General features: G+C 43.2%; 1 protein-coding gene across 7 annotated transcripts in view; it reads left to right on the forward strand.

Moving 5' to 3' along the window:
* The first annotated feature begins 6707 nt into the window (after window positions 1-6707).
* Window positions 6708-22152, forward strand: part of ZCCHC7 (zinc finger CCHC-type containing 7) — a 115025-nt gene continuing 99580 nt past the window's right edge. Inside the window, exons 1-4 of one of the 7 annotated variants that reach the window (XM_068666263.1) lie at window positions 6708-6821; window positions 7162-7355; window positions 9780-9907; window positions 11946-12662. In XM_068666263.1, the coding sequence (XP_068522364.1) occupies window positions 11969-12662 (694 nt within the window). In that variant the 5' untranslated portion in view covers window positions 6708-6821; window positions 7162-7355; window positions 9780-9907; window positions 11946-11968. Of the gene's footprint in view, window positions 6822-6842; window positions 6948-7161; window positions 7356-7406; window positions 7538-9779; window positions 9908-10259; window positions 10385-11945; window positions 12663-22152 lie in introns of those variants that run through there. The other 6 variants (XM_068666265.1, XM_068666264.1, XM_068666266.1 and 3 more) reach the window with 6 other exon arrangements.

The following is a 22152-nucleotide window of genomic DNA, read 5'->3' on the forward strand; positions in this document are numbered from 1 at the left end:
TGCTTCCCAGATGCTTTCCACTCCCTGTTCTCCCCTGGTCCTCTGCCCCTCCACCCCTCTCACTCTGGCTTCTCCCTTTTGTCAGCCCTGGTGGGTTCTGCCTGACTTCGCTGAGCCCCTCCTCCCCCCCCCCCGGTCCGTGTGCCCCCACGTGCTCTCTGGTCCTCCACTAACTAGCACAGATGAAACTGTAATTAACAAGCCATGAGGCACTGTAGAGCTAGCTCCAAGGAGCTAAATAATTACAGTCCCTCCCCTCTCCCGCTGTTCTGTTTGAAACTGCAAAGTGAAGCACTGGGAAGAGGAGGAGCAGACCAGGTGGTGGGTGGGAATTTAATTAACTTCTGGAGTGCTCCTGCTCCTGCTGCACTCAGATGAGGACAATGATGGGCTACAGATCAGGAAGTTGCAGAGGTCCAAATGCAACGTCATGACAAACTTCCATGTGGGCTGTACCCAGAAGGCCCGATCCAGCCACACATGGAACCATGCAGACTTTTTGTACTGTCCTGAAGACTTCTTAACGTGGGATCCGACCAGGGCAGGCCACGGAACACCCTGTCAGGGTTCAACATCTATGATTTTCACACCATTTCAGTGCAAAGTCTTTTGAGCATGATTTTCTGTGCTCTGTGCAATGCATCTTGCTGTTGCTGGAGGCAGCAGACTGGAGGCAAGGTGTGAAAATAGTAGCAATAGCAACAGCGGACATCTGTGACCTCTTTCCTCTCATCTGTTAGTTGTTCTTCTTTCTCTTGTTCTCCTCCTCTTTCCTCTTCCTCCCATCTTCCTTGCTGAATGTTTTCTGAACCTTTTAAATGCTTCTGCAGCTCCAGCCACCACTGGATTCTGTGACAGGCCCATGCAGACTCTGCTGGCTGCTCCTGCCTGGCCCAGTGAAATGCTCCCAACTCTGAAGCAAGTCCGTGTATGAACATCACGGGGGGATGACTGGTTCACCACCTCAAAGTGTATATATTCTACTGGACAGAAAAAAATGGAGTTCACAGGTCCATCTAACACAAATCAATCAATTAATCAAACACCAGATACATCTGCTGGATGAAAACTGCTGTCAGGAAACAGCATATGCTGGGAAACAACTTCCATCGGCACAGGTAGCCAAAAACGAATACACCCCTTCACATTCAGTGTGTCTAGGTAAAAGTAACATTCATTAGGCTTGCAAAATTAAGCTCTCAAAAACCAGCATGTGACTGCCTGTGCACATTCAACTTGACCACTTTGCATGGCTGCTTTCTTCAGTTGCACTCTCACATTTTTCTGGACTGCATAGCATTATTGAGTCTAATTCTGGATTCCTTCATGCTGTTTCCTAAAACACTCGGAAACATAGTTTAAAAAGAACTAAATGAAAATAATCACTTGTTTCCTCAGGGTCTATTTTGGCAGCTCTCTGCTCCCGTGGCAGAGCACTTCAGGCTTCCCGGGAGGTTACGAGGAGTGTAGAGGCTGAAGGTGCAGAGGTGTCGTGGTCTCCGGTGAGCAAGCAGCGAGGCTTGCACAAAGCTGCTTGCACAATGCTGCACATTCTTGGGTGCCACCTACTGGCATTTGAACTGTACATTGCCAGTGTACGCATGTAGAAAATTTCCCTTTCTCCCTCTTCCTTTTTCAGCACTTAAAGCTTGTGGTGTAATAACAACCAGATTCCTGCAGTCTGGGGGACTCGGGGACCTGAAGTGTCTCCAAGCAATTGGAAATGCTGCAGATTCTTCTCTGACACCAGCACTGATTTCCTCTGGAATGCCTCATTTCTGCTTCCTTGGAGTGTGCAGCCACTTGGCCACTCACTGAAAGGCAGGCAGGTGGGAGAGGAAGGAGGGTGCAGGGGCGCAGGTGTGTAAGGCAGCAGTGCAGGGTTGAGAGAACGGTTGCTCCCTTTCCTGTGCATCCTGTGACTTCTGGGAGAGTCCAGGCACATCACAGCAGGAAGACAGTAAATCACCACCACTCTCTGCTGCAGGACAGTGTCGGGGATGCCAACAGCCTAGAGAGCACAGCACTGCCATTTCAAAATATGCCTGGAGCAAGCAATCAGCTACAGCAGACCATTTCATAGAGGAGGGAGACAGGGCTCTTTTCAAACCTGACATCCTCTGAAGCTTTGCAGCCCCTTTCTGGGTTGTAGGGAGATGTTTCCTTCTACCTGTAGCAGCTTTGAAAGCTTCAGGTCAGGGGTTCTGGAAGTGGGGGAAAAGAGGAGAGAAGCCAGAGCACAGCAGAATGCTGAGCATGGATGTCTCACAGCATCAGCAACTGGATGAAAAGGGAAAGCCACCACTGTTCTTCCAGTTGTCTATGAGTATCAGAGCCTGAGCCTTTGTGCTGAGGTCCTCTCATCTGTTGTGCAAGCAAGTGCCTGGCACACAAAAGGGGATGGGTTGTTTGGAGGAGGAAGTGAGAAATTTGGACCTGGGCTCAGGTGCAATGTAGGTGGAGTTTATCATCAATCCTGAGAAACAGCACTCCTAAACAACAGTAGAGGCAGGACTCATTTCGCATGAGAGAGAAATGGGTGAAAATGCCAGTGCCTGGGGATCACACATAAACCCCACTGCATTTAATGAAAGCAACTCCATCTGCTTCTCTGCAACAGCAATGCACCCTGTGGCATGTCTGTTCAACAGAGCCATGTCACTTCCCAACCAACGCGCACTGGTGCAATATAAGCCATACCAAGACAAGTGTCCAGCACAAGGTGGTCATATACAGGGGCATATGGCCCAGATGGGTTTCAGTGGCCTGATAGGGAGGAGAAGAACTGGTTACTGGTAGGCTCATTGAAGAGGCTGTCCTTCAGAAAGGCTGTGTACTGATGCTGCCAGCTCCCTCGGTGTCCCCGGGGCAGCTGTGCGGCACTGTAGGGCAGTGGAGTCCACGCAGCCACACAGGGTGTGTCAGAAGCAGCCACTTACTTTCCATAGTGAAAAGCCTCAAAAGAAACTTCCTTTTAAGGTCAAATATAGCAAGAATAATTTCTTGCAAGCACGAAATGCCCCTGTAGCCTGTGCTAAACTCAAATTCTCTAACCTTTCTGCTTTTCTGTCTAGAAATATGTAATTCTGCTTCCTGGAAATAATCTGGGAAGTTACCTGACCAAGGACCTTTCTGCAAACAAACATTGTTTTATTACATTGTTTTAATATCATAATGTAATATTAGACACTGGCCAATCAGTCAATGCCCACACCAGTGCCACAGCCAGGACCAGGGCAGCCACGGGGCTGCCCCAGCCTGGACATCAGGCATCTCCCTGGGGACGTGGCTACAGTGTTGAGGATGAGCTTTGGGCAGTGGCCAATTGCTGGCTGGCTCGAGGTGCGTGTCTGAGGGTCTCTAACCAACTGTATTACAGATTCGGCGTGTGAACAGCACCTGGGGTTACGGGGAAAGTATATGTAGTGGTGAAAAAGGGCATAAAACATCTCCTGTTCAAGAGCCATCGGGAGTCTGTCTCCTGGTTTCAGTTAGGATAGAATTTATTTTCCTCCTAGTAGCTGGTAGAATGCTATGTTTTGGCTTAGGATGAGAAGAGTGCTGATAACACCCCGATGTTTTAATTGTTGCAGAGCAGTGCTCACACCAAGCCAAGGATATTTCAGCTTCTCGCTCTGTCCTGCCAGCAGGCAGGCTGGGGGTGCAGCAGGAGCTGGGAGGGGACAGACCCAGGACAGGTGACCCAAACTGGCCAAAGGGGTATTCCATACCATCTGGAGTAATGCTAAACAATTATATGGGGGGCTAGCTGGGGTGGGAGGGCTGGCTGCTCGGGGTTAGGCTGGGCATCAGTCAGCGGGTGGTGAGCAATTGCATTGTGCATCACTTATTTCATTGACGTTATTATTATAAGTACTATAATCATCATTATTGTTATTATTATTGTTGTTATTATTATTTTCCTGTCTTACTAAACTGTCTTTATCTCAACTCATGGGCTTCACTTTCCCATTTCTCTCCCCCGTCCCAGAGAGGGAGGGGAGAGGGTGAGCGAACGGCTGTGTGGTGTTTAGCTGCCGGCCGGGTTAAACCACAACAGTGTCTTGCATCCCTTCAGTGCCCTTTGGGCCTTGACAGTCACCAAATATTTTCCAATTCTATTTCATCCTTTAACCATATTAACAGCCATTGTTTTACAATGATTAATTAAATGATACATTTAAGAAGGTTTTGTAATACTCAGAGGCAGTAAAACAGTTATTCTTTTGAAGGGTGTCATGGTCAGATTGTATTTCTACAGTCTACAGTAACCTGTTGCATGTATCAGGTGCCACAGTTGTGTTTCTAACTCTTTCCAGGGTCTGCTGACTTGCAGCCAGAAGAAAAAACCTTCATACTTGCAGGTCATTTTCTGTTCATTTTTTTTTTTCTTTATTGACCTTAAAGCTTAGATGATCAGAGAATCAGATCATTTTGCCCTTCAGGAGGCACTTTTCCAGCCAGCACATGTATGCCTTTACTAATGTTCCCAGGGGCAAAATGCAGGTGGTAATTACATGCCAGTAATGTTGAAAACAGAGTACAAGAAGTGTATTAAGAAAGCCCCTAAAGTCTTAAAGGCCTATAAAAAATGAAAACAGAAACGAAAGCTCAATGCTCAGCAGAAGCAGAAACGCACATGCCAGCTTGTGCATGCCAGCCACCTGCTGGGGTCAGCAGTGCTTGCCCCTGCCCAAGTACACTCGTGGCTCTGAGGGGTTCCCGGATGGAGGAAACGCTCTGCAGCCACAGGGGTGACCAAACCCCCCAAAGCAGCCCAGCAGCAGATCTAGATGAGGGCTAATCTCTCCCTACATCCACGTTCTCTTTGCTGCTCTCTTTTCCCATTTCTAGGGTGACCTGCATGGTGACAACTGGAACACAAGTCTTATGAGGAGCAGCTGAGGAAACTGGGGCTGTTTAGTCTGGAGAAGAGGAGGCTCAGGGCAGACCTTGTTGTTCTTCACAGCTAGCTGAAAGGAAGCTGTGGGGAGCTGGGGGTGACCCTCTTCTCACAGGTAACTCGTGATTGGACTAGAGAGAATGTCCTCAAGTTGTACAAGGGGAGGTTTAGGTTGGAAATTGGGCAGCATTTCTTCTCAGAACGAGTAGTCAGGCATTGGGACAGGTTGCCCAGGGAGGTGGTGGAGTCCCTGTCCCTGGGAGTATTTCAGGAGAAGTTGGACCTGGCGCTGAGGGACATGGTTTAGTGAGTGACGTTGGTGGTAAGGGGATGGTTGGACCAGATGATCTTAGAGGTCTTTTCCAGCCTGAACGATTCCAAGATTCCATGAACTCGCTGCTACCTGCTGTGGCTAACTGCACCTGTTATACTAATGAAAGCAGAAGCATGCTGTGCAGGCTTAATGTGAGGCTTCTTTGCGATACTGAATCACTTTCCTGGGTGAGGGTCTCTCCACTCACTGTATGTGTCTTTGCACAGAGACCCCAGCCACAGCCAGAGGAGCCTGGCCAAAGGTCACAGGGGCTGTGCACAGTGCTATAGCACCTGAGGGGATGCAGATTGTCCCCCTCTGCTCTGCTCTTGTGAAACCCCACCTGGAGCCCTGCACTCAGCTCTGGGGCCCCCAGCACAAGGAGGACAGGGAAGTATTATGAGTCCAGAGGAGGGCCACAGAGATGATGAAGGGCTGGAGTACGTCTCCTATAAAGACAGGCTGAGGGAAGTGGGGTTGTTCATCCTGGAGAAGAGAAGGCTTTGGGAAGACCTTACAACAACTTTCCAATACCTAAAGAGGGCTAGAGAAAGGCTGGGGAGGGACTCCTTGTCAGGGTGTGTAGGGATAGGACAAGGGGTAATGGCTTTAAACTAAAAAAGGGTCCATTTACAGTAGGTATAAGGAAGAAAATGCCCAGAGGAGCTGTGGCTGCCCCATCCCTGGCAGTGGCCAAGGCCAGGCTGGATGGGGCTGGGGGCAGCCTGGGCTCCAAACCACTCTGTGAAGCTGAGGCCACTGGTGCTGGCTGTGTCAGCGACAGGTAACTGACCACCTGTGAGTTATTTCTGCCGGCCCCAGGGGTCTCTGCTGTCAGCCGGTGCCCGTGTCTTTCCTGGCACTTGGCGTCGCCCCATTGCCAAGCACAGCACGGCTTCAGCGCGGGGGCTCCCTGCGACACGGCACCCGCAGAAGACGAGCAGCTCTGGCCAACACCACCGCGACCTCTGTGGAAACAGTTTCAGCCGAAAGCTGTATGTGCTATTTCTCACGGTAATGACAGAAATTTGGAAACGCAACTTCCCCTTTCCTAGGCAGGTTTGCTTTGCCAAGGAAGAGGACGCAGGCGGCTGCAGGAAAGCCCGCAGAGCACTGAGGGATTAAGCTGCTGCTTGTGTGAAAATGCCTTGCCCTCCCTTTCCACTGCAAGAACCCGGAGGAGAAACTAAGTAATCATGAAGCGCGTGGAAGTTTCTAGAAGGTTCCGGGGCAGGCACTGGGGCACGGCTGCAGGTTTCTGTCAGCGACTGTTGGCGCCTGCAACGCTGGGTTACAACAGGGGCAGCTTTGGGGCCACACATCAAGGCGTCGAGTGCCTTAAGAGACTTTATTCACAGGCTCCATCATCAGGGGTCTTCGTCACGGGAGCCCTCCCCACAGGGCGAGGCCGCGCCCCCCCCCTCCCCCCCCTCCCCCCCCTCCCCTCCCTCCCCTCCCTCCCCTCAGGCGGCGCGCAGAGGGGCGGGGCCTCGCTCCCGGGTGGGCGGGGCCTGTGGGCGGGCGGGGCGGGGCCGGAAGCACGCGGCCGGCGGGCGGGGCGCAGCGCCGCCACTTCCGGCTCGTCGCGTCCCGGTGCGGCCGGCAGTGAGTACCCGGGCGGCCCCCGCCCCGCCCGGCCCCCCCCGGCCTCCCTCCGTGCCCGTGTCCCGCTGTCCCCGCGGGGCGCGCAGGGCCCGGGCGCTGCCGTGGGCCTCGGCCCGGCCCTGCCCGGTGCGTGCGGGCCCTGCCCCGGGCCCTGTCCCTGCCCTTGGCGGCGCGGCCCTGTCAGCGCCTCCAGGCCGCGCGCGGGCCCTGCCCCGGTGCGGGGGTGCGGGGGAGGCGGGCGGGGACGCGGCTGTGGGAGCGGTGGGGAGGGGGGGTGTGGGGGGGGGGAGGTGCTGTCACGGGGCTGGGTGTGGGCTCACCGTGCGCTGTGGTGCTGCAGGTGCGGGAGGTGCTCGGCGCTGCCCTCCTGAAGCCGGAGCTCGTCCCTGCGTGCCGTGAACCCCCCCCGGAGCCGCGGCCTCGCCCCTGGGAGTGCTGGCGCCGTGCTGAAGGGGCAGGAAGGGGACGTTGTGCCTGGCACTGGTCGACACCGCGAGGACACGCGTCGTTATCGCAGCACTGAGATAGGAGGCGGTCAGTTATCCTCAGAAGAAACTGCCCGCAAAGTTTACCCCAAATTATCCGATAGCAGGCGTAGCCATTAGATCGGCTTCCTGATGCCCTCTGCCTGTGTGTAACTCAAGCAACAGGTGCTCGCAGCCCTTCTCGGGGTTGACTTTAGGAAAGTTGTTGTAGGTGGCTGGCACAGAATTGAGGTGCGTACAGCCGCTCTGAAATGTTTTGCTGCGAGTACGTTCTTGCTCTACATTGAGCGTGTCCGTGCAGGGAGCTTCTCTGGATGTTCAAAGGCTGTGTGTGTCATGTCAGGTGATGAAACAAAAACGTTTCTCACCTGCTTTCAGTGCAGCTTGGTTATTCAGTTATGCCCAGACAAGAACTGCACAGTGTTCAGTACAGAGACCCAATACAGGTGAAGGACAAAAAGTCTCCTGACGTTGTGCTCTGACGATAACCATATCTTGTTGGATTGATGTTTTTTTAAGACATTTAGATTTGGCAATCACATAACTTCACAGGGTAGCAAGAGGAACAAAGATGTGATTTCCATTTTGCTGTTGCTAATAATTTTTGATCGCTTACACCACATGAAGAAGAGGTGTGCTACTTGTACACCGCTTATAGCCATTGAAATGAAAGATTTCATTTAACTGTATCTGAACATTTAAGTTCTTTAGCAATTTCATGTCAGTTGTACATGTGCCATAACAGTCTAAAGTACTACCCAGTTTACATATTAGAAATATGGCTAAATAGAAAATGCAAAAAAAAGTTCCAGTCTCGATGAAACTGTAAAGACTGTTGATGTCTGCTACCATTCCGATGTCTGAACTCTTCTGGTAGATATGTGTGATTTTAGGATGTGTTTGGTAATTTCATCAAAAGATTTCCGTTTTTATCATTGTTCCTGTCTGTAACAGGGAGGGTGATTATAGACATACGCCATATCTTTGCTCCCTAGGTGAGGAAATAACACATTTGTTGCTGTATTTTCAGCACAGCCTTTGTCCTAGAAATGTTGGATTAGATACCACTGCGCAGATTAAGCAGAGAGCAAGTACACTAAGGGAATACTGGAATTCACTGATGGTGTTTGATGGGGATAGTGTGCTTGTCTGAAAAGCTTTTTTTGCAACACCAAATGATGGCATATTCTTCTTTTACTGATTTTAGTTGTTTGTTTCTAAAAAGTCTTGGCATTTGAAGTTAAGCAGAACGTGTATTTGAAATGGCTAGAGGAAGAGAGAAGAAAGTTACTGTGTGAGCTGTGAAAGTTTGCTGGAGTTGAACTAAGAGTAGTGAAAGGAGTTAAGCTAAGCACTTGAGAGGAGGTGGTAGGGAGACACAAGCTAGGTGAAGCATCAGTGGCATGGGAGAGGCTGGCGCATCTTGCTGACACACCTTGCTGGCACACAATCAAAGCACCTTCTGTGCTCATGTTATGGCTCAGTGTTCCAAACCGCTTTGAAACTTTGGCTGAGGGAGTAGCTTCCTGCGTGCAACTTTAAAGCTGCTTTGGAGCTTCTGATTAACTTGTTTCTGCTCCTTCTCCCTGCCTGCAAGTCAGCATCAGCATTTCCCTTCTGACATTGGCTGTACAGCTGCCAACTTTTGTTACTTTACAAAGTGAGCATTCTTGTTTGTTTGCTTGTTTTAATGAGTGAAACAAAAAGTGCTGGCAAGCAGTCTTTGCAAATGTTTCAGGAAAATGCCCCCTATCCCCCAGGTATTTCCAGGTACAGCCATTCAGAGTTTTTTCTGGGATGGCTAAAAGAAATTCAGATATCTGTTGTTTTCTTGTGGTTTGTTTGTCTGTTTTGTTCTGTTTTGTTTTTTACACTGGTAACCCTTTACTTGAATTTCTGACTTAAGGCCTACCACAGGGGTGCTCAGACACCTCTGAGGAAAGCTCTGCAGGGTGTTCAGGTAGCACCAGGATTTTTGTTGATGAAAGGTTGGGGTTCTCCTGTGGCACAGGGCTGGAAGTTGTTTTTTTGTTTCCTTGCTTTGGTTTTAAAAATTATAGCAGTCCAGTTCAAAAGAATGATGTGTTAGTGTGTTCTGCTCTCTGCAGTTTGCATTAACGATAACATTAGCTACTCCATGTGGGATTGATTTACTTTTTTAACAGTCAGGTATGAGGGATGTTTTTTGTTACAGTCTAGCTGGCAGCAAAAATGTTTAGGCTATTGTCCATTGTAAGTAAAAGACTGCTTTATTTTGACAATCTGATAAACACCACAACTTTCTGTCAAGCTCCTTTTCTCTTTCCTGGAGGCAGTGTTTTTGTCTGCTTTGATTATGCTTGAGACATATTTCTCATGCTGTGGTGAAGTGGTAGAACACAGCTGTTGTCAGAATCCTACAACAGAGAAAGGCAGAAATAGGTATCTTCATACCATTTTCTGATGCTGATATTTGATGTTTCTTGTTTCTCAGTGGCCTGATGCATGTGCTGAGTGAGCAAGAGAAAGATCCCTTCATTGTTCCAATTCCTGCACGGACCTGAGAGGAAGAGAAGCCACCAACTGGTTTAAATTTCTGTAGTCTAGAGAGGATAGATCACAGTAAGTGTAGTGCAATGCTGCCTCTTCTTACTCTTGTTTTCATTATGAAGTGTGTATAAGTCAGATACATGGCTGTTCTTCGACACTTCAAATCCAAAAGTCATGTTCAGATGTGTACTTTCAGCTTTGCCATGTGGGTACTTTGTGTAACTATCCAGAAGGTGACAGCAGTCGAAGCAAAGAGTGCTTGAATTAAGTTGTCTTTTTGAGTATCTCTAAGATTGCAGTGTTTCAGAGAGATTCTTTGATTTCCTGCATTACTGAAAGTCTTTCTTCTCACTTCCTATAACTGCTAATTACTGTTGTAACTTTGCTTGATTAGAGCTGGATCTTCTTTTGTTCTTGTCCTGTGGACTGGAACAGGCCTAGCCCTATTTGAAAGGGTGATCCCACGTAACAATGAAAGGGTAGAGTTCTGATGCTGTTTGGACGTGATCTCAGCAAGCAATTACCAAAGAGGCTTCCTTAGCTGTGCAGGTGAGATTGAAAAATGTATGCTGACCTACTTGAAGCCCAAGCAGAAGAGGGGAGAACATACGGGTTTTCCATAAGAATTGCATTTTCCTGCTTTTGCTGCCATGTTTACGTTTGTGAAAGAAAGTGTTCCTCTTCACGTTGACTTCTAATGTAACAAAAATACAGATGCATACAAATCTATCAGAGAGGAACTCCTGTGACGTGTTCACAGAAAGCTACTATAATAAGAGCCTTTAGGTTCTTTGAATACAGTCGTCATGCAAATTACTTAAGTCCAGGACTAGCAAATCTAAATTTTTGTACTTTTATGTCTGTACACATACAGACAATAACCATACAGAAAACTTAAACAATAACATTCCACTTCAACAACCACAAAAGTGATCTGTGTCTGGCAGTTTTTCATGCCTACAAAGGCTGGTTGGCTTCTGTAGGACTATAGGCAGAAAGACTTTCCAGAGAAGGTATTTTTTTTTTTCTTCTCCTTAATGTGTGATGTGGGCATGTAAATGAAATTATGTAGCCCATGAGTTAGACAAAGTAACTTCATAATACCTTCAAATGTTAGGCGTGGCTCATGAGTATGTAGTGAACTCTCTATTTAGAAATACTTGCAGTTTGGTTAGGATCAGAGAATAGATGAAGTTGGAAGGAACTTCTTGAGATTATCTAGTCCAGCTGCCTTGACTCAAAGCAATGTAACCTAGGGCAGTTTGCTCTGGGCCATGTACTGTAGGGTTTTGAATTTAGTCAAGGGTGGAAATTGGGCCTTAATCATAGATCCACCAGAGAGGCCAGTAAAAGTTGTAGATAACTGTTTCGCAGCAGGGAGGAGTATAGAGATGTGGCTGATGTTGAGCTGGGCAGATACTGTTTGCAGGTGTGCCTTCCTCATGTCTAAGTGCATTGTAGCTGCGTCTTTGTGGCATCATAACTCAGCTTGTAAGTCCTGATAGGACCATGTGACTTGTGCTTGTTCAGAGTACATCTGTATGCTTCTGTACCATCACTAATAATTCTTGTCCTGGGGTTAAATAATGAAGTGCCAGGTCAGGTGACCTTGCAGCTCAGAGGTAGATGTTTCAAGTTGCTTCTATGAAATACCACCGAGTGTTGCTTCCCTGTTCCTTCAGAGAGTATGCATGTATAAGATGTTGCTTAGTAATACAATTTGCAAAGTATGCGGTATTAATACTGGTTGGTGGGACAATCAAGACTTGGATTTGTTCAGTCATCTGTCTACTGATCCACACAGGAACCTTGTTTTTGAACCAAGGACAGAGAGGAGCTTTGGTGCCTGAGAATTTCCACAGCTTTCAGAAGCCAAAGTAGTTGAGGTTAACATATTTGTTAAGGTTAAACAAAATGCACCCTTAAGTAGCTTCTGCTGTTAATTGTTTTGAGCATGGATTCTTGTAGCTCTTAATCTGCTCAGTCTTCCATATTGCAGAGCAGTATGACTGACCCTAGCAATTTCAGAAAGACCAAAGGTGTCATTTGAAACATGCCTTGGGATATACGTTCATGAGCATACTAATAAAACCTTTCATGTTTTTTGCAGATACAGACTATTCGTTTTCCAGAATGTTTTATGGATATGAAGACGCAGATGATAATGAAGTGTATGAAGATGATCTTTATCGTGAGGAGTCATCCAGTGAGCAGAGTGTCGATAGTGAGGTGGAATTCCATCTCTACAGCCAAATCCACTATTCCCAAAATCTTGGTGAAATCAGCACAGTGGAAGTGACTGAAGAAGTTGATGTTGCAGGAGTCAAAGGTCAGAGTTCAGCTCTAACTGAGACGCTGCATGAAGACAAGAACGTCATTGAATTGCCCGACGATGATGTTCAGGTTTCCAACGACTCTGAGGTCATTGTCTTGTCTGATACACCAGATGAAGAGAGTGTTTATGAAAGCAAGGCAAAGAAGTCAACAAGCTCTCGAGGTCAAGGTAAAATACACACTCATCTAGGATCTTCCACACCAAATCATGCCAAAGCTGCTGAATGTGATACACTGCATCCTGCTGGATCAGACACAGAAATTCCAAGGCAAAGGAAAGGTGCTAGAGGGAAGCTTGCCTCAGTTAGTTCTGTTGGAACTCATGCCATCCAAGAGGTGATGGTAATAGATGATAGCTCAAGTGACGAGGAGGAGAGCATGATATCTGAAAGTGATGATGTCGAGAGTTGGATGCTTTTGGGATGCACTGCAGATGACAAAGATGAAGATATAATTTTGAACCTTGAAGGCTGTGGAACTGCAGGAAACAAAGGTTAGTACTTTTTTTAATCACTTGTTTAATGTTCTGTATGTGAAGGGATTTGTCTGCAGTGATAACTGATCTTTTAAAAAAGATGTTGCAAAATGTTCTAATGTTTTTAAAGAAAGATAAACAGAAATCAAAATGGAGTGTGCAATGATGGATGGAAAACAACCATGATGAAGGAAATAGCCATTGATACTGTCATTATTTCAGTAGCATCATATGTGTAAGTGTACTTTGTAAGGTGCTGTGAAAACAGCATTTTTGGTAGAAATTTAGAAGCAGTATCAGTGATCCTTCTTGTGAACTTTCAAATGTTACTGTATATTTTGTAGTTCTAACAGTGTAGAAAGTTTGTGTGTGGTGTGAGATAAAAAGGAAATAAAAATGGTTGATTGTTGTAAACAAAGTAAATAAACTGTTTATTCTAAAAAAAAAAAAAACACACAACACAAAAAGACATAGAATTGCATAACAACAAGAAGTTTGAAGAAAAATACTGCAGGGCAGGAAAATAAGTAGTGCTTACAACCCAGAAAGTAGAGTTACACCTCTTTTTGTCTGATGACATTTCTGTCCATCTGACCCCTGTCTGCCTTGCCTTATTGCCCCTCAGCTGTGGGGAAACAAATGCTTTTCAAGTATTTGCTGTATACTGCTAGACCGAAGGAATTACACCTGAAGAAGGGGATAAACTGTAACAGGAGTTGGGAAGGAATGAAAGGGGAGACCTAAACTGATTCTTCCTTCCCGAGATGCAGATTGTGTAACCACTCCTTTGGGAGTCCAGGGCAATTTGGGCTGTTTGTCTACAATTTACTGCAACTTTTTATGGGGATGCTGTGTTGGATAATTCAGATAGATTCACAATCACTAAGATTAACATCTAACATCTTGGTATTTTGTAAAATACTCTTCTAAGTTACTGTAGAAAATGCATTAATTCAGTGGCTAATGCAACAAATTTTAGATGCATGTTTGTAATAGTCACTTGTGTGGTTCTTAGAACATCAGTAGTATATTTCAATTTTTCCAAGAAATAGATACCCTTAGTTGCACCAGCAACTAAAAATTCTTGTTCCACAATCATCTATGCTTTTTTCTTGCCCACCAGTTTTCTGAAGCAAGTAGATCACTTCCAGAGATAGCATCCCCTGACAGTCAAGAACACTATCTGAAGAAATGCTTATTCAGCAGTAAGACTAAACAGATAAGCTGCAGCAATGAGGACCTCAGCTAGATTTTCTTTTGTGTATATATATATGTATGTATATATATATATATACATATATATATATATATATAATAAATGTGTATCAGAATTTTATCTGAAGCACATGTAAATGAGGAGAAAATGTTCTGTTGTGCTTGTCTGTAGGTTGATACTAGTAAAGTTTTTTGTCAGAATGGTGTTGATCATATGCCGGTACTAACCTGTTTGAGAAGGGAAACTGAGAAATTATTCCTTCTGTTCTGCTAAAACGTGTTTCTTGCCTGTAAACATTTAATAACTTTCCTCTCTGAGTTTTTCTCGTGTATGGTTTTACATAGTTATCCTAGTCTGCTGCTAAATAGACCGTAGTGCATACTCAATCTTGGATGTCTGATTAATGAGCTTCAGAGATTTGAGAAATGCCTTCCATGTTCCCAGTGCAATGCCAGAAGAGTGGCAGAACATACAGTTACCGTGCCAGAACCCCAGACAGCCACATTATATTTATAATGCGTGTAACTTCTTCTCCCTAAAAATCTTTTTGAATGACTCTAATATGCATTTACTAAGAATTATCTCAAAGTTGCTATATTTCGTTAATATATTTCTTTTTATATTTTTGTATTGCTCAAAACTGAAGCTAATTGGTTTACATTTGTGTTTTTTTTAATTACTCTACCTCTTGGGGATCAAATGTCTGGGGCCATGTGTTGACTGCTGTAATAGAAATGCAGTTTATACATACCATAGTTACTGCATTTTCTGGTTAGCTTGTATTTTTCTCATTACTACCAGGCAGGCAAAAGACTTGGAGTCAGGTTTCTTTTACTCACTTTAGTATGTGTATTTCCTCGGTTTGCATACCAAAATTGCTGATGGTAGCACTGAAGATTACCCAAAGAAAAAGAAGACAGAAAAATGTTTAAACAGTGTTTGAGACTTTAAGCATGTTTTACAATTGTATATATAAGTTTTGGAAACGTTATGCAATTAGTTTATTGCAATGATTATACTTGCCACAAATGTTCATGGTATACATAGTTTCTTTCTTTATGCTGTTCTAATAAAGGTGTACCGGTGCAAACTTGAGGGAGATCAATATGCAAGGTTAATATCAGGAGACGGTTTTGCTAAGTTATGGCATGCTTTTATAACAAACGTAGTAATATGTTTCCTGTTCGTATTCTTAGTTTTGACAATAAGCAATCCAAATTCAAGGCAGATAATGGAAGGAGAATTATCCTGTGCTATTTAAAGTTGTCATAATCTTCAGAATTACACTTGTTTCATTTAATTTGGGAGATGTAAATATTTTGGAGGTGCTTGGGTTGGAAATTATAGACAGTCACACAAGTAGCGTATAAATATTACTGTTCTTCACATACTCTGATTTTTATCCTCAAAGCAGCTTCAGAACTTCTTCACAATCCCTTCTTGCATCTTGCCTCACATCAGTGATGGCGTTACCAACACTGATCTCATGCTTGGAGGTTTGAGGCGTGCAGAACTTTTGTCAGCCACAGAGAGCGGCTTGGTAAAAAGGTCTGGTTTTGCACACACATCTTTGTTTTCATTTAAACTTTATACTTTCTACATATGTTTTATTTGCAGAAAGTCTGAATGTTTGCATGTTGCTTCTGATTTTGACCAAGTTACCACTGACATGTTTAAACCTGTGTGAAGTACCCAGAACAGAGTGGCTCTGGTGCTGAGCCCTGACATACATACACAGTCTGAGGTGTGAAAAATACTGTGAAGCTGAGCTTCAGCTTCATCCCAAGTTTCTCAGCTGTGTCTGAAATTTCAGTGAATGCTATTCAAGTAGCACCAGGGCAGAAAAGTTTCATTCATCTGTTCTGCTCCCAACATACGCAGCGGTGGTGACGTAAAGGCAGGTTTGAAATATCTATGTTGTGTGTATTTGTATACATAATGAAAAGCTACAACAGCATCAAAATAGCTTTAGGGAACAAGAGCTATAAATCTTAATGTAAAGTAATGGTAGGTAATGTGATTATCAAACTTTACACAGCAGCATCTCTCAAATTTTACAGACTGTAAAGGATTTCTTTGCTGAAACTTAAACATAAAAAACTTAAAATTAAAAAAAAGTATTCTCAAATTATTCTCTCAAAGATATTCTCTGATAATTCATTTGAATTATTTTGAGATGTGTTCACAGTTCTGTTTTTAGGGTTTTTGAAGAACAAGGCCAGATATTTAGGTGACTACACAGTATGTGCATCACTATTTTGAGAACTGTTGTATCCTTACAGATGGGGTGTGGAATGTAGCGACTAGCGAAGCCTTGCCTTTTACCTTCTCTGCAGGAAGCACATATGGCCGTGTGAACGGGATAGATCTCCCGTGGTAGCGTTGTGCTATGGGTAGTGTCCAGTTTGCTTCATATTAAAAAAGGAACTGAAATGTGAACAATTCTCAGACTACAAGTGTAGCCACTGGTGTCAGTTTGTTTTCCTGCCTGAGAACCTGCAACAGAGATGCTGAGGGTCCACTGCAGTCAGAAGTAACTGCTTGCAGAGAGGAGTTAAGCGTATCGGCATATTCTCTCCATCTCCCTACTTCTTACTTTCCTGCCTTGCTCTAGTCTAACACCCTTGTTATATTTAGAATTCCTTATAAACAACTAACGTTGTTTCTCAATTCCTCCCACAGAGAAGTCTTTTCCCTGTGTAGCATTCTAGCTTTAGTCACCTTCTGCTGTAACAGAAAGAGGTGGTCATTTGCTTTGGCAAAGCGAACTCTGGTTCCTTGATTGTAACTTGAGATTCAACTGACCTTTTTTGTCTTCAGTTAATATTGTGAAAACTCTGACTGGTAAACAAACAGTGCTGTTAAAGTCAGATGAAAACTTTTTCTCCCCTTTATGCCATTTTTCCTTTTTAAAAGGCTTTATATGCTTTTCACAGTTTTATTTTTGCTCATCTAGTACCATGGAATTAATTTTTAGTTTAGGAAAATTTCCAGGTCTTTGAAGGAGGGTTCTCCACTCCTAGTTCTTTTCTGCATTTTGCACTAAGAGTATATAAGAACGTTAATTCCTGTAACTGGAAGTCTTTCATCCATTCCTTCATTAAAAATTTTTTTTAAATGTGTTTCTTCTTCCACGTATAGCTGCAGTCCTAATCTCTGCTTTTTCTTTTTCTTTTCTTTTTCCTCCCCCTTATGGCCTTTGGAAAAAGCTACAGCACCAGGCTATAGCCACCAAGGGGCACAGAAAACAAGTTACTTTTTTTGTGTTTCATCCTTTACCCACCCTTTATGGTACCTTTCTTGAAGAGGAGGGGCTAACTCTTTAGCACTCTGTACTATGCAAGTTTGTGTAGTGTAGTTCATATGGTTGTTTTTGAAACCAAAGTGTTTGTAAAACTGCATAGAAATACACTTACAGGCTTCTAGCAAGGGAATGTTTTATTCTCTGCTCTGTTTTTTTTTTTGTTTTGTTTTATTAACACTGTAGGAAGGCATTCAAAAGAGCATAGTACTGCATAACACTAAAGGCTACTCTTACAAGTAACAAACTCTGGACCCAAGTTCTTAGTACAGAGCATTGTGGTCAGATGCTCTTTGTGGTCATTGGTCAGCAGATTGAAAACTTCATTAGAAACTCTGGAGCTTTATTAGCTAGCAGCTTTGGGCATTTTAAAATATTATCTTGAGGCATTGGCACAATATGAGACAGTTTGACTGTCTCTGAGCACGTGTCCTGCATGGCAGAGATGCTGCCTGAGGACCCAGTACATGGTGGTACTTCTGTTCCAGCTGCTGCTCTCAGACTAGGTGTCTGACTCAAGTCTTTATTCATGTATCGTACCCATTTAATCTGAGCACACCAGAACTGGGACAAAAAAGGGACTCTGTGCTATGGGTGACATTCGGTGCGTTTATTTCAGTATTTTATTTTGTGACTACATAAATGCTTTACTTCATATAGTTTAGCTCTGGTGAGAAGTGAAGGACGGAAGACTAAGAACAGAAAGTACAAAAGTCTGCTGAAGTTCATAGGTTGTGGTTTTAATCTGTTTATCGAATCTGTCAATATACGAAGTAATATATGTGTTTTCTGACAGATTGACATCTTGCAAATGGTAAAGCACAAGCTTTTTCAGCTTCTCTGTTGAAAGTAGTTATGAAAAGAAAAGAGCAACTAAGGAATACGTTATTTTGTTTAAGGTGTGGAATTTTATATCTAATTTTGCTCCTACTGTCTTGTAAAACTGTCCTGTACAAAAGGAAGTCATGACCATAAAATGAAGTACAAGCTAGTGTTTCCGAAGCAGTTTTTTCATCTGTCCATTTTCCATCCCTTTCTATCATGTTTACTGGGTCTTGAAATCTTTCTAAACACTGTTTTTCACCCATGGTAATAAAATCTCTCATTTAGTCAATGAAACTGTAAAAATGTCATTTATTTTTTTTTTTAATGGAGCTTGAACACTTAGTTAATGAAACCATAAAAAAAAGACATCTAAATAATAATAGCAAAAAATAATTTGTAATAATTTTATTTTAGTCCTTCCCTACAAAGTAATGTGAAAAGGAGTTTTTCATTCAGCAGCTGCAACTAAGCAACTGCTGCTTATGAAGTCAAAATGGAAATAGGAATCTCAGATTAATTTAGCTTATTCTTTTATCTCTATCAGCCATGCTCAAAACAGAAATATCCTTTGTTTGCTATCTGTGTTTTAAGTGGTTTCTTCTAGATGTGTGACTATTCTTTTTTTTTTTTTTTTTACCTCTGCATGGTACTACAGAGAGTATTCAAAAATCACACCACATCTGTATTTTTTTTCTCTCTGTTGTTACTCAAATCCCTTAGTGTATTTTTAAACAGTAAAAAAAAAAAAGTGTAAACTTATTTCTGGAGTGAGTGACAAAAACGTATGGTAAATTATGCTTTTCTTTAATTTCCCTGTGGCAACAAGTTTTGAACATTTGACCTTTGCAACATATAGTATGGTTTTGTGCTAGAATCTTGATATATATAAGACCAACTTACTTTTTAAAAATTAATGTTATTACGCCATATAAAAACTTCTTAAAGAGCCATGGTTTCCTGCACTTTGGATGCCTGAGCTGTGAAATTTGTATGTGAAATGTCAGCAAAAGTGGCTTTCAAATTTAAAAATTATGTTTTGGGGAAAATTGACTAAGCAATTAAAATATTTTCATTAATAATACCTAACTCTGTGCTGCATGTCTTAACAGCAGTAAGACTCACTAGTGTGGCTCGTGTACAAATTCCAGTGGCAGGAAGAAAAGAAGTGAGAGTTTATTTCTTGGTAATTACATCTGCTTCTTTTGTAAACTGCATGCTGACTTAGTCTTTCCTTGAGAGTTCTAGGCTTGCTAGGTGCTGTCGTTCAGTAGCTGTGGGCTGTGTTCACGTCTGCTCCGCTCCCCATTTTTAAGGGTTCACTGCAGCCCTTAGTAAGGTTTGAATGCCACCTCAAGCAGTCTTCTCGACTTTAGCCACCAAAGACAAGCAGTCGGAGGGGGATCATCTGGCAGAAAACAAAGCACCCCATGTCTCAGTGAGAAATTAATTTTCATTTGAAAACAGCCTATCGCAAGTCTTATTTTTCTCAGCGGTGGGAAGTGGTTGGCGCGCCGAGTGCGAGCATGAGTGTGCTTCCCTCTGCTTGCCACGTGGCTCCACCTGGACTTGGATCTGCTGGCTGCCACGGGACAGCATGCATCTCTGGGTCCTCAGGAGGTTTCCAGACCTGATGGAAAGCATGGAAGTCCGTCATCTTCCTCTTGAAGTTGCGTGTGCCTGTGCTGGTGGTATTGCAAAGATGCCCTCTGCCGCGGCAGCGCTGCCTGTGTATAAAGTCTTGTGTTTCCTGCCATATGAAGTTATAGGCGTGCAGTGACAGTTTGTGACTGCATGCTTGTTTTCACTAAATAGGATAAGTGTACAGAATTATGCTAGATCACGCTGGCTGAATTTAAAATTAACATCGATGTCACCAAATTCAGTTTTTGTTTGTGTGCTCGAGTATTACTAAAATCCCTTATGAACTTTCTTTCCTCAGAACCGGGCCCCACTGAATGTGGAGGCTTTTCATGTAGTTTGGGGGGTTTTCTTCTTGCTTTTGTTGGCTAGAACCTTAACATTACTTAAATGTAGTAGGAGTTCTTTGTGCATGAGTTACTATAACAGAATGCACCCTGGAGCTGTAATAAGCAGTGGGAATCCACCTACAGTTCGGAAGATACAGCACATGCATATGGATGTTTTGATTAAAGAGAAAAACTTAATCTTCTTTACCATGTAATGTGGATACACTCGAATCTCTTGATTATTTAAAAAAAAAATAATAAAACTAATAATGTTCCTTTGTAAGTCTGTAAATATCTAGATTAAGTATACCTGCAACTTTAGCAGGCCCTTTTATCTGTACAGATTTCTCTGCCTATTGTGGACCTTAGCCGTAATTTAAATTTCCCATGGCTTTGGATTGCTGACTAGGTTTTCTGCAAGAGTGCCCATGCTTACATGGTCATATATTCTGGGTGACTTTTTCACTTTTTTTTTTTTCCCTCTCTCTCTTTTTTTTTTTCTGTTCTGTTGGTTGTTATAAGGGTGTTTTGTTTTGTTTTGTTTTTCCCACTTCTGTCATCAGTTTGATCTTTCTTCCTTGTCCCTATTTGTTTGAATTTCTTACAGGTGGGGAAAAACCCTCATATTTCAATTGAACTTTTGAAGACAGCTGGGGAATTGATTCAGTCCTTTTAAAGGAGAAGTTTAAAATTGTTAAGTAATTGAAAAATGCAAGTAATTCAGAGGTAATGAACAATATACCGAAGATACAGGACTGAAGGTTTTACAAAGGGAAAAAGTGAAGTTTGACTTGTCCTATGGTAAAGCATGCAGATATGGGCATACAATAAGCACAGGGGGGAAAAAGGTTTATATTAATGAATTTTTAAAATGATAAAATCTAGAGATTGGTAGAAGAAATAAAATGGTTAAATGCTAATGGGCTTCAAAACTGTGGGCAAAATTGTTGTTCTTGGGAGTTTATAAGGGAGCAAAGATTTAATTTTGTGAGCCCTTTGACAATAATTGGCATGTTTCTGGAGAACGTGAGGTTTCTTTACTGTTTACATTACTCAGTCTGTGTCTTTCTGATATGAATGAGACTCACCACGAAGGCCTAAACTACAAGTGTGTTGAGCTACCATGTTGTTAAGATAGGCATACATGCTGTGTTCTAGATAACATTGTAGGTTTCTACTAAAAAGCAAGGAAAACTTGAACTTTGATACCATCATAATCACCATTAATTTTGTGACACTTATATTCAGTGGTTTCTTTGTTTTTTAATCTGGAGGAGATGGGAAGTGAATTGTTAGAATATTGTATTTCTGTACTTTTGGGTCGTCATAGCACAAGCTAACTCATCCTGGGATGATTGTAATGCCTATCTTTATGCTCTGTTAATGTATATAACTGATTTTTGGAGTATGCTTACAAATACTGTATTTATTTTATTTTTTACTGTGTTACATATGTAATAACACTCTTCCAACAACATTTACTAGGCAGGAACTGTGCATCCACAGACAAGGACTCGCTATATGCAGATGCACATATCGTGTTACTCATCAGCAGTGAGCCGACAATCTGATATATTTTACTGTGAATGCAGTCCTGAGCTTTCTTTCACTTTCTTATTTGGCTTTTTGTTTCCCCTCTCACAGTACTAAAACAGTTTCTAATCTCCAGATGTAAGTCGAAGTAACTCCTCAAATCTATACAGGAACTGCTTTTTTGAGTGGTCTTTTTTTGTTGTTTTTTTTTTTTTTTACCAGACCCTGTCAAGTTGCCTGATGCTCAGTTTGCTCAAAATATCCTGGGTTTCCCAGGAAACTCTCTGCACTGACTAATGTTTACTCTTCTGATGTGCCAGTGAAGTAGCAGAAGCCCTGTCTGTTTTAGAGAAGTTAGGAGAGGTGAGGTTGCCTGCCACCTCCGAATGTTGAGAAGAGAAATTGCAGATGGAGAGCGTCTCAGAAGTTTTGTATGGACAGTTCCACTTCTGTACTCAGTCTCCAGTTAATTGTGTAATTTCTGGTTAATACGCAAATTTTTTTGCCGTTGCTGAATTTAACTTTAAGCTTTTTCCTTTTGTATGAAAATTTTTAGCACTGGGAATGTTCCAAGTCTGCAAGGCTGAGCCTTTTCTCACTTTGTATAGTGGTGTTCATGTTTGTTTTTCTTTTAATATCCTTCCTAATGTCTCTTTTTGCACTTAT

Source organism: Anas acuta, chromosome Z, assembly GCF_963932015.1.
Source record: "Anas acuta chromosome Z, bAnaAcu1.1, whole genome shotgun sequence".
Taxonomy (NCBI): Eukaryota; Metazoa; Chordata; class Aves; order Anseriformes; family Anatidae; genus Anas; species Anas acuta.